Here is a 12,975-nt window from a genome sequence, read left to right as displayed (position 1 = left end):
AGTGTCGGACAGATATTCCCGCAACATGCGCCTATACTTTTTCCGCCTGGTGACACTAGGCCCCTCAGTAGCGGGAGTTTGGCGAGGGAGTGCCATTAAAGTGTCCCAGAGCTTAGACAGTGTGCCCCTTTGTGAGTGTGTAGAGAAAGCAATGGTACCGCACACTCTATGGATAATTGTGGTGCTAGCAGTAATGGGGTCCTAAAATAAATAGTAGAGAATAGAAGCTGCTGCACACACTATGGTCTTGGCCATGCACCTCCTATGTTACCTTCTGCCCGGCACTAGATCGCTTCTGAAGTAGGTCCTAATGACCGAAACGCCATGCTCTTTGATCTAGTGTCCGCTGTATTCATATGTGCTTACTGACTTATTGTTCATGGCATTATCACTGTTATCACTTGATTAAAATTGTCACAAATGACTAAGACCATAGTGTGTGCAGCAACCTTTGTGAGTGTGGACCGGATGGCACTTGTTCGCCTCATGGAGGAACTTTCCTCTCTGCCACCAACGACACTTGATGGAAACATCTCCATCATGTTCTGCACCAATTGCTTGTGGCAATCATTAATGCGATTGGCCCTCCCCTCTACCGGAATAAAAGACGAGATGTTATTTTTATACCGGGGGTCAAGGATTGCAAATATCCAGTATTGGTTGCTCTCAATTATTTTGACTACGCGCTTGTCACTTGAAAAGCACCCCAACATGAAGTCAGCCATGACTTCGTTGCCCCCACCGGAAAGGTCACTCTCCATTTCCTCCTCCTCCTCCCTTTCGCCCCATCCGCACTGCAAGAATGGAATGCATTGAACTTCCCCGATCGCCTCCGGTGTCACAATCATATCATCTGCCACACGTCTTCATCCTCCTCCTCCTCCTTCCGTCATTAACCCCTTCCCGCCGATGGCATTTTTTGATTTTCGTTTTCCGTTTTTGACTCCCCTCCACACGTCTTCATCCTCCTCCTCCTCCTTCCGTCATTAACCCCCTTCCCGTCGATGGCATTTTTTGATTTTCGTTTTCCGTTATTGACTAGAAAAACCCCATAACTAGAAAAACCCCATAACTTTTTTATTTCTCCGCTCCCAGAGCCATATGAGGTCTTAATCTTTGCGGGACAAATTTTTCTTCATGATGCTACCATTAATTATTCTGTATAATGTACTGGGAAGCTGGAAAAAAAATGCAGAATGGGTGGATTTGAAGAAAAAATGCATTTCTTTGACATTCTTACGGGTTTTACGGCAATCACTGTGCAGCCAAAATGACATGTCCCCTGTATTCTGTGTTTCGGTACGATTCCGGGGATACCAAATTTATATGGTTTTATTTACATTTTGACCCCTTTAAAAAAAAATCCAAAACTGTGTTAAAAAATTTTTTTTCGAAAAGTCGCCATATTCTGACAGCCGTAACTTTTTTTTTTTTATATGTCCGTGTATGCGGATGCATAGGCTGTTTTTTTTTGGTTTTTTTGCAGGGCTGGGTGTACTTTTTAGTTCTACCATTTTCGGGAGATGCTATTGCTTTGATCACTTTTTATTCAAATTTTTATCAGAATCAAAACAGTGAAGAAACGGTGGTTTGACACTTTTGACTATTTTTCCCGCTACAGCGTTTACCGAACAGGAAAAATATTTTTATAGATTTGTAGAGTGGGCGATTTCAGACACGGGGATACCTAACATGTATGTGTTTCACAGTATTTAACTACCTTTATATGTGTTCTAGGGAAAGGGGGTGATTTGAATTTTTAATACTTTTTTAAAAAATTTATATATTTTTTTTGCTTTCTAAAAAAAAAATATATATTTTTTTTTGCATTTATTAGACCCCCTGGGGTGCTGAACCCCAGGGGGTCTGATCACTAATGCAATGCATTGCAAAAAATCATTTCTTTTGCAGGCTGCATAGACCAGACCACCCGGGAGCCTTTAACAAGGCTCCCGGCTGTCGTGGCAACGTGACGTCGGCCCTGGCTAGCAGCGGCTACTGTAGACTTGCAAAAGTGGGCGCACAAGCGCCGCACTTTCACGAGTAGCTCGTGCACATTTGGGTTTGTCTTTAAAAAACGTTGCACCACTAGGTTAAAGACGTGGGCCAGACATGGAACATGATGGAGGCTGGCAAGCTCCAGAGCTGCTACAAGGTTCCTGCCATTATCAGACATGACCATGCCTGGGCCCAGGTGCAGCGGCTCAAACCATATTGCCGTCTCATCAAGGAGGGCATCCATCCCTCACCTCGGAGGCAGTGTGCTAGTGTGCTGTCTGTCCCCCAAGCTGATGAGCTTCAGCACGGCCTGCTGACGTCTACCCACACCAGCGCTGCAACGTTTCCACCTTCTAGCTGGGGTCAATTTAACGGCGGCGTAGGAGGAGGAGGGTGTTCTTTCAGAGCCCCTGCCAGGAATGATAGGCAGGGAGACGAGGTACACCGGCCCAGTTTGTGACCCAGTCCCAGCCTCAACTACATTCACCCAGTGTGCCATTAATGAAATGTAGCGTCCCTGTCCGCATGCACAAGCCAGTGGTCAAGTGGACCTTTGTGCAAAGCGCGGAACTTAGGGCCCATCTGATGTTGAGTGATATGTGCTGGTGCAAGGTGGCGACAGCATACTGGGAGAAGGAGTGACGACTAGGGAGGGCATAGCGAGGTGCCGCATTTGTCATCAGGTCACGGAAGGCCTGAGTTTCCACAAGCCGGAACGTCAACATTTCGTGGGCCAGGAGTTTGGAGATGTGCGCGTTTAAGGCTTGTGCATTTGGGTGGGTAGCGCTGTACTTTCGCCTGCGCTCAAATGTCTGAGAGATGGGTTGCTGGGAGGAGGCACATGAGAAGGAGCTGAGACAGGAACAGGGGAGGATCAGGGAGAAGTCCCCAAAGTGGCGGAGCCAGATGTTGCGGTGTCCTGGCTGGTGCTCTGGACTGCAGCGCCAGCACTGGCAACAGTGGGAGAGGCAGTGGTAGCAACGTCGGACGACGATTGTCTTGCGTTTGCTCTCTCCCACTAAGTCCAGTGCTTGCATTCCAAATGATGGCGCATGGATGTGGTCGAAAGGTTGCTCTTCAGAGCTTTTCAGAGCCCCTACTCAGTTTCGAGTGGCAAATTGTGCAAACTGCACTATATTTGTCCTCCGCGCATTCCTTGAAAAATCTTCACACCATCGAGGAACGTGCCCTCGATGGGGGAGTTTTTCTGGGCTGGCTATGATTGGGAACATCTTGGGCCATTCTGGGTGTGGCCTGGCTTCGGCAAAGCAGCTGACCTCTGCCTCTGGACATTCGTCTGCCTCTAGCTACCCTCTTTGGTGCTGCACCTCCCTCCACATCCACATCGACACTGCTTTCCCCGCTTGACATCCTCCCTGTCCAGGTCGGGTCAGTGTCCTCGTCGTACACCACCTCCTCTTCCAATTCCTCTCTCGCCTCCTGCACACCGCACATGGCAACATGCTGCCCTGATGGCAACTGTGTCTCGTCATAGTCACTGAGGGTGGGTTGCTGGTCAACCGCCACAAAATCAACAGGAGATGGAGGAGGCTCCATTGTTTGGGCATCTGGACATAGAAACTCGTCTGGTAGCTCCGTGGAACCGGGAATGGAGGGACAGGGAGAGGGACAGTTAAAGGACCGGAAAACAGCTCCTGGGAGGTGGGAAAGGTGTGATTACTCTGCTGGGAAGATTGGGCATTTTGGGAGGAAGGCGGAACAGAATGTTGTGTAGGAGGAGGAGTTGAAGTAGAGGCTGACTAGCTGGTGACGAATGCGGTGGAAGCATTTTCCGCCAGCCACACATGTTCCTGGTGCTCGGGCCTAGTTAGGTTTGTGCCCTGCTTCCTACTTAATGTGGCCATCAAGCTGGGGGCTGTGGAGAAGCGCAATGCTTGCTGCCGCTAAGGAGTAGGCACGGGATGCGCTGTGGCTTTCCTTCCACCTTGCTCCCCAGCTGCATTCCCACGCCCCTGGCCTCGTCCACATCCCTTATCGGAAGCCTTGAGCATTTTTAGATGGTTTTATTGGTTTGGTGGGTACACACCGTTACAACCTGGATAAAGCGTATATAGCCTACAAATTAGAATGTATATCCCGCTTAGTTTTGGGGGGGGTACACACCGTTACAACCTGGATTAAGCGTATATAAGCTGACAATTTCAGGCTATCCCACTTAGTTTTGGTGGGGTACACAATGTTGAAACCTGGATTAAGAGTATATAGGGTATATAGGCTGACCATTTCAGTGTATCCCACTTAGTTTTGGTGGGGTTCACACTGTTGAAACTTGGATTAAGCATATATAGGGTATATAGGCTGACAATTTCAGTGTATCCCACTTAGTTTTGGTGGGGTACACACCGTTGCAACCTGGATTAAGCGTATATAGGCTGACAATTTCTGTGTATCCCGCTTAGTTTATTCCACACCGTGGAAAGCTTTGTTGAGTGGATATAGCCTGGCTTAATTGCTGTGTATCCTACTTTGGCGTTTGTGGGTACACAAAGCTGGATTGAGCGTCTCCCTGCAGTGTAGCTCTTAAAAGAGCCGCTGTTCTTCTTTTGATTTCCTGCCTAGCAGAATCTAAAACCTATCTAGCCCTCAGCAGATGTCTATCTCTAACTAAGTGCAAGCTGCAAATGAATCGGAGATGATGCCTCCTGTTCTTTTGAATCAGAGGTCACATGTCCTCGGCAGTCAATGGCTTTTATCTAGTTTTTTTTCATGGCCTCCGTTGTCGTAGTTCCTGTCCCACCTCCCCTGCACTGTTGTTGGTGCAGAAAAAGCGCCAGGGAAAGTGGGAGGGGAATCAAATTTTAAGTGCATTTGCCACGTGGTGTTCGTATCGAATTGAACATGGCGAACAGTGTGATGTCCGATCGGACATCTACTCGATAGAACGCTGTTCACTCATCTCTAGTGTTTTCAGATGAAAGTATATTTTGCATTTCATTTGGAAATCAAGGTCCCACAATCTAGATGAGGTAAACAATCCAAGTTGCTTGAAGTCTATTGTGAAGTTTCCACAATCAGTGATGGTTGGGGGGCCATGTCATCTGCTGGTGTAGGTCCACTGTGTTTTATCAAAACCAAAGTCAGCGCAGCTGTCTCCTAGGAAATTTTAGAAATATAAAAAAAAGCAAACTTGATCGTCTTCAGTAGTTGATACCTTTTTAATGGCTAACTCATAATGATGACAAATTACTGACGTTTCGGAACCTCTAGGGTCCTTTATCAAAGTAAATTTTAAAACATTTCTGAAGGATGTATATTTATATACAGAGAAGGCACACAGGGTGTTAGAATTCCAGTAGGAAGGGGGGGGGGGGTTGTTAGTAATTGGTAGAGACAATGTAAACACTTACAGGTCCTTATCAGTTCACACATTTCTGTAAAGAGACATGAAACTCTGTGACAAGTTCAGTCCACACTCTAGTGTCTGAAGCAGGGTCATGAATTTGCACTCATGAATGCGTCGTTCTCTCTTTGATCTGAAATTCCCTCTCAAAACCAAAATTTTCATGTGATCAGTGATATTATGATCCTCATTGCAGAAATGTTTTGATACGGGAAGGTCCATCCTTCGTTCTTTAATTGTATTGCGATGTGAGTTCATCCGCATTCTAAGTTGCTGTCCAGTCTCTCCAACATACAGATTATCAGTGGAACATTTGATGCACATTATTAAATACACTACATTGGATGTGCTGCAGGTGAACGTACCTGGAATTTTATATTCCTTGTTCGAGTTCGGTATCTTTATCCTGTCAGTTGTTAGTATGTGTGGGCAGGTTTTGCAACGTTGCTGACCGCATGGAAATGATCCTGTGTTAGTTGGGGGTGACCCATACCTGACCCCACCATTAGCCAAAACTAACCTGCAAGTCTTTCACTCATATTCCAACTGCAATATACACGGTCACTCCACATGTACAATCCAACACTGATATCCAAGCTGAGATACATGCATCAGAGGATTAGATACACAGGTCAGCACACAGTATCACATGTTAGAGGCTTAGATACGCGTGTTTGCACACAGTTCCACAAGCCGAAAGATTAGATACGCTCGTCTGCACACATTTCCACAAGGCGAAGAATTAGATACGCGTGTCTGCACACAATTCCACATTCCAGAAGATTAGATACATGCGTCTGCACAAAGTACCACACGTTGGAGGATTAGGTACACAGGTCAGCACACAGTATCACACGGCAGAGGATTAGATACACGCGTCTGCACACAGTTCTACACACCAGAGGATTAGATGCGCACGTTTGCACAAAGTAACACATGCCAAAAGATTAGATACGCGCGTCTGCACACAGTTCCACATGCCAGAGGATTAGATACATGTGTCTGCACAAAGTACCACACTATGGAGGCTTAGATATGCACATCTGCACAAAGTACCACACGACGAAAGATTAGATACGTGAATCTGCACACAGTTCCACATGCCAGAGGATTAGATATGCACGTCTGCACAAAGAACCACACGCCGGCCGGAGGATTAGATACGCGTTTCTACACACAGTACCACAAGCCGGATGATTAGATACGCACGTCTTCACACAATACCACACGCCAGAGGATTAGATACGCGCCACTGCACACAATACCACACGCAAGAGGATTGGATACGTGCCACTACATACAATATCACACGCCGGAGGGTTAGATATGCACCACTGCACACAGTACCACAGATAGATACGCATGTCAGCACACAGTACCACATGTGGAAGGATTAGATACACGCGTCTGTACACAGTACCACACGCTGGAGGATTAGATACACAAGTCAGCACACAGTAACACATGCCGGAAGATAAGATATGCGCGTCTGCACACAGTTCCACATGCCAGAGGATTAGATACGCGCGTCTGCACAAAGTACCACACGCCCGAGGATTAAATACACAAGTCAACACACAGTATCACACTCCAGAGAATTGGATATGCTCATCTGCACACAGTACCACACGCTGGAGGATTAGATACAAAAGTCAGCACACAGTACCAAACGTGGGAGGATTAAATACGCATGTCTGCACACAGTACCAAGCGCCAGAGGATTAGATACACGCGTCTTCACACAGTTCAAATAGTTTTCTGTATTTTCATGACTATGAAAATGTAGATTCACACATTTTCAGTTGTTTTACACTTTTTTGCCAAGTATATAATTCCACATGTGTTAATTTATAGTTTTGATGCCTTCAGTGTGAATCTACAATTTTCATAGTCATGAAAATACAGAAAACTCTTTGAATGAGAAAGTATGTCCAAACTTTTGGTCTGTACTGTATGCGTGTATGTGTATTTGTGTGCATGCGTGTGATCCACGTGTATGTATGCACGTGTGCATGCACATGTGTTGTCCGTGTATATGTATGTGTTTTTGTGCTTGTGATCCATGTGTATGCATGCGTGTGTGCATGCGCGTGTGTGGTCAGTGTATATGTATGCGTGTATGTGCGCATGTGATCGATGTGTTTCTGCACGCACAGAGCAAGTGTCCAAGCGTGTGGTAGTTGTGTGAGAGTACGCATGTGCTCTGTTCGTCCATGTGTGCAGTGTGCATCCATCTGAGTGTGTTTGCATGCGTGTGTGTGTGGTATTTATGGGGTGGTGTTTGTGTTGTGTGTGTCTAGAGTGTTCTGGTCTTTGTGTGGTGTCTTATGGCATTTATGTGGTATTGTGCTTGTGGGTTGGTGTATGTGTACTGTCTGTGTGATGTTTATATGGTGGTTGTGTGTGGTGGTGCGGCCCCTTTAGCAGTGACTCTTTGGGGCTGTCGCTATAATCAGTCCCTGTCAGACACAACTGTTGTTTTCTCCTCAGCGCTTTCACATTTACATTTCCCCATTATATGTATAGAGCCTAAATTTAGGGGCCCCAATGATGATGGGGGACACTAGCGAAATGTAATGTGCGCAGTATTCTGCTCCTCTGGGTGGAGAGTAGGCGTGCCAAATTTCACTCCAATCGGGCGAAAACTGTGGATTTGTATAGAGCAGACTACTACAGATTTTGATTTTTATATATATAGAGAGAGATTTCTGCATGTAAATATACACACGTGGAGAAAATTGTTAATACACCTCGTTTAATGAAAGAAAAACCCTCACTGGTCACAGAAGTAACTTGAATCTGACAAAAGTAATACTAAATAAAAATTCCATGAAAATGAACAACTGAAAGTCAGACTTTGCTTTTCAACCATGCTTCCACAGAATTTTTAAAAAAAATAAAACTCATGAAACAAGTCTGGACAAAACTTAATATTTTGTTACACAACCTTTTAAGACAATCACTGAAATCAAACGATTCCTGTAACTGTCAATGAGACTTCTGCACTTCTCAACAGGTATTTTGGCCCACTCCTTATGAGCAAACTGCTCCAGTTGTCTCGGGTTTGAAGGGTGCCTTTTCCAGATGGCGTGTTTCATCTCCTTCCAAAGATGCTCAATAGCATTTAGGTTCGGGGCTCATAGAAGGCCACTTCATAATAGTCCAATGGTTTCCTCTTAGCCATTCTTGGGTATTTTTAGCTGTGTGTTTTGGGTCATTACCCTGTTGCAAGACCCATGACCTGCAACTGAGACCAAGCTTTCTAACACTGGGCAGCACATTTCTCTCTAGAATCCCTTGATAGAGATTTCATTGTACCCTACACAAATTCAAGACACTCTGTGCAGCCCCAGAACATAGGAGAGCCTCCTCCATGTTTCACAGCAGGGATAGTGTTCTTTTTAAGATATGCTTCATTTTTTCATCTGTGAACATAGAACTGATGTGCCTTGCCAAAAAGTTAGATTTTTGTCTCATCTGTCCATAGGACATTCTCACAGTTTTGTGGCTTGTCAACATATAGTTTAGTTATTATTACTTTTGTCAGATTCAAGTTCTGTGACTATTATGGGTTTTTTTTTTCAGTACTAGTACAGCGAATGCCAGGTGTTTAAACATGGTGGCCGCACTGGAGCCGGGCGGCCACCATAGATGCCGAGTGTCTACTGTTTTATACAGCAGACACTCTGCGCTAATGCCCATTGTCAGTGCCTGCACCGATTGTGGGCATTAATCCCTCTGCGCATCTGTCAAAGCTGACTGAGGCGCCATTTTACCGGCGATCGTGTTGCCATGACAGCGGGGAGCCTTGTGAAGGCTCCCTGGCTTGTCATTCAATGGATGCCATTGCAAGCTACTCTATGTAGCCTGCAATAGAAGAACCATTTTTTTGCAATGCATTAGGTGTCAGTATTAGCATTGTAATGGATTGCATCATTGATCAGACCCCTGGGGTTCAAGACCCCTAGGGGGCCTAACAAATGCATAAAACATTTATTTTTTTAAGTAAATAAAAAAAATAATAAGTTCAAATCACCCCCTTTTCCCTAGAACACATATAAAAGTACTTACATAGGCATCCCTGTGTCCGAAAACACCCGCTCTACAAATCTATAAAAATATTTTTCCCGTAAATACCGTACTTTTCCAGTAAACCCCGTAGCAGGAAAAAAAGTCAAAAGTGCCAAACTGCCGTTTTTTCACTGTTTTGCCTCTGATAAAAATTTGAATAAAAAGTGATCAAAGTGAAAACTATTCCCCAAAATGCTATAATTAAAAAGTACACCCAGTCCCGCAAAAAAAGACGCCCTATAAATCCCTGTTTACAGAAGGATAAAAAGTTTCGGGTGTCAGAATATGTCGACTTTTAGAAAAAAAAAATTTGGCACAGTTTTGGATTAAGGGGTTAAAATATAAATTAAACCATATAAATTTGGCATCCCCATAATTGTACTGAAACGCCGTAAAAACGAAGCCTGAAAAAAAGTGCACTTTTTCTTCAAATCCACCCAATTCTGATTTATTTTTTTTTTCTAGCTTGTCCCACAAACATTAAGACCTCATATGGCTCTGAGAGCGGAAAAATAGGAAATTGTGAGGGGGAAGAAGTCAAAATCGAAAAATGCCCGTGGCGGGAAGGGGTGCAAACAATTTTGTCCAGGTTGACAGTTTGTCAGTATGACTTTGTTTAGTGATGTTTATACACATTTTTCATATATATCGAACTTTTAGCACAAGTTGAGTTTGCTGGATTTTTTAACATTTTTCCTCATAAGAAGAGAAACTGTAAATGCAAATTTAAAATAGGGGGTGGGGGGGTAGAGTCGTATATGTTAGTCAGTTTGTCAATTCACAAAACCTGTAATAATATGGTGTCAGCAAACAAGCTATGGAAAATTTGCCCTCCAAAAGCCAGTAGACACACCATTCAGTATAGGCTTTGTTGTAGGCCTAGCAAGTAAGAAATACTACACTATTTGGTAACTATGAAAGCAGCATAAGTTGCTAAGGTGTATTTTCTCAAGAACCACTCATCAGATTTTTGAAAATAGTCACTTAAATTCATATATTTGGGGAGAAAAAAATTTGGTTTTTTTCCAATTTCATTTAAAAGTCTGGAAAACATTTAGCCTTCAAAAGCCAGTACATAATGGTATGAAAAAGCATTTTTTTTTTAAAAAAAAAAAAAAAAAAAAAAAAACTTTATTTTTTTTTTAAAACTGAAATATGTCATTTATTTTGTTAGAGAATGTGAAAGATAATTATTTTTCAAAAAACAGTCGACCAAATATATGTTGATTGTCACAGTAATAGAAAGCCAATTTGCAGTTAAACCGAAACAAGGCTTAAACTTGAAAATGTGCCTGATCTGGAAGTGGTTAATCTTCTCTGCCTTGGCCTATATACTTCTCCAGTACTATACCTGTAGGAAAATGTTCACTGATCTTGTGTGAAATTTCACACTGTACATAAACAGATCTAAAAATCCATTGAAGTTGTCACAGCAGTTCATGCTTTATTAAAGAATTAGTGTATATCTTTTTTTTTTTTTTTTTTTTTTTTTAATTCAAGCTCTTGGTTGGCTGTCTTTGAACAATTCTTTTTACTGCAGTAGGGTGTATTTCAGGCTTAGCCTTATTTTTGTATGCCCATTTCTAAATACTTTTCAGAAAGTGTATAAAACCTAAATTTGGTCCAAGCATGTGTGCCAGTTTTTTTGTGAAAATGAAGATGGATTGAATACAGTTGTTAGTATGATCCTGGCTTCAGAGCATTTCGGCACATGCTCTGGAGGAACTGATGCCATGCCAGCGCATGCACCGTGATGCCCTGAAGCCAGGGACATATTCTTTGGTTCAGTTTGCATGCGACTATATTGGCTCTATTATTGGGAAAAGTCATTTTTAACTAAACATATACTTGAATAGCCTTTGAAAAGGCAATTCCACCCATACCTTTTGTATGTTAATTGCCTCAGTAGTTTTTGAATGAGCCCATTTTGCTAATTAGCCTCCAGCAAGCACCGGAAGTCTCAGCTAGCATTCTCTGTTGTGTGTGAGAGAGCAGGGAGATGAATCATCATCGCTGCTGATGATGATTCATCTCCCTGCTCTCACACACAGCAGAGAGTGCTCTGCTGTACACACAGCAGAGAGTGCTCACTGACACTTCAGGGGTGCACGCTGGAGGCTAATTAGCATACAAATAAAAACAGTCTCATTCAAAAACTACTGAGGCGATTTACATAAAAAAGGTATGTGTGGAATAGCCTTTCTAAAGGCTATGCAAGTATATGTTTATTTAAAAATGACTTTTCCCAATGATAGAGCCCCTTTAAGTATTCACTGCTGAAGCATCGGATCAATCAGGTTCATTTAGCTGACATCAGAAAGCAGCTAAGGGGTGGGGTTACCTTCTCTTTTAGTTTTAGGTCTTTGCTTCCATGACCTTTATTCAGTATGAAAATTTGGTGAAGCCATGAAATGCATTTCCAGGTACTGTGCTTTGTTTCAGTACCTAAATCTGCTGACGGAAGCATGGAAGTTTACATGTTCTTCAAACATACATAGAACAGACTTGCCGTTAAATGTTTTCAATGCAGTGTTTTGCTTTGATTGTATAAACTTTTTTTTTTCTTTTGTTTTAGCTACTTAGAAGAAGCAGTAATGCATCTCGATCATAGTGATCCTGTCACACGAGATCACATGGGAAGCATCATCAATCAAGTGCGGCAAAAACTGTTCCAGTTCTTGCAAGTGGAGCCTCATACCTCCTTACAAAAGTCAGCAAGGAGACTGATGATTATGCTTCAAGGCTTGTCACCTCCATGAATTAGACTCATTCCAGTAATGCACAGAATCTTAATTCAACTGACAGTACAATAGGTGCTGTGCTTTTTTTCTCTCATGCACTACTTCTCATATATACTATGTTTTGGGGGTTTTTTTTTTTTTTTTTTATAAATCTTTTGACAAACTGTACCTAAGCCTATGTTGCTTAACATGGCACAATGGAAGGTCATTTATCTTCATTAGTCTTATTTAATCGTTGAATATCTTTGACAGAATTTTAAAATTATGGGATTTTGATTCATTTCCTTGTTGTAAAATTGCAATAAAGCATATTTACATATTTGTGTTTTTAGTCTATGTGAAAATTAAATTTTCATTCTTGCACCTGAACATTCTTCAGCAATTAGTGTGGAGCAAAAATCTATCTACCTAGTCATTATTCAACTTGTTTAGATATTACATCTACATGCTAATTTATATAACACATTTTTAAATGAATACCCCTTTCCTGACATCCGTCGTACTAGTACGGCGCATGCCGGGTGTGTAACTATGGTGGCCACCTGGGAGCCGGGGTGGCCGCCATAGCCGCCGGGTATCTACTGCTTTACACAGTAGGCAACCGGCGCTAATGTCTCCGATCAGTCCCCGGACCGATCGGAGGCATTAACTCCTCTGATGCCGCGTTCGGAGGCACCATTTTCTCAGTGGCACATGGGCGCCGCCATTTTGCTTGTGATCGCCGGCGCCTGGAGCAAGCTCCAGAGCCGACGTCACGTTACCATGACAGCTGGAAGCCTTGTAAAGGCTCCCCGGCCGGTCTGC

The 12,975-nt window shown here is 43.3% G+C and overlaps 1 protein-coding gene across 2 annotated transcripts in view; it reads left to right on the top strand.

Moving 5' to 3' along the window:
- The window catches only part of EDC4 (enhancer of mRNA decapping 4), a 310,514-nt gene extending 298,082 nt beyond the window's left edge, over window positions 1-12,432 (top strand). For both annotated transcript variants that reach the window (XM_075281772.1, XM_075281771.1), the window contains one exon: window positions 12,006-12,432. In XM_075281772.1, coding sequence (XP_075137873.1) covers window positions 12,006-12,189 — 184 coding nt within the window. In that variant the 3' untranslated portion in view covers window positions 12,190-12,432. The remainder of the gene's footprint in view (window positions 1-12,005) is intronic.
- The last annotated feature ends 543 nt before the right edge of the window (window positions 12,433-12,975 follow it).

This window comes from Leptodactylus fuscus, chromosome 7 (genome assembly GCF_031893055.1).
Source record: "Leptodactylus fuscus isolate aLepFus1 chromosome 7, aLepFus1.hap2, whole genome shotgun sequence".
Lineage (NCBI taxonomy): Eukaryota > Metazoa > Chordata > Amphibia > Anura > Leptodactylidae > Leptodactylus > Leptodactylus fuscus.
This window is presented reverse-complemented; position numbering and strand designations above follow the sequence as displayed.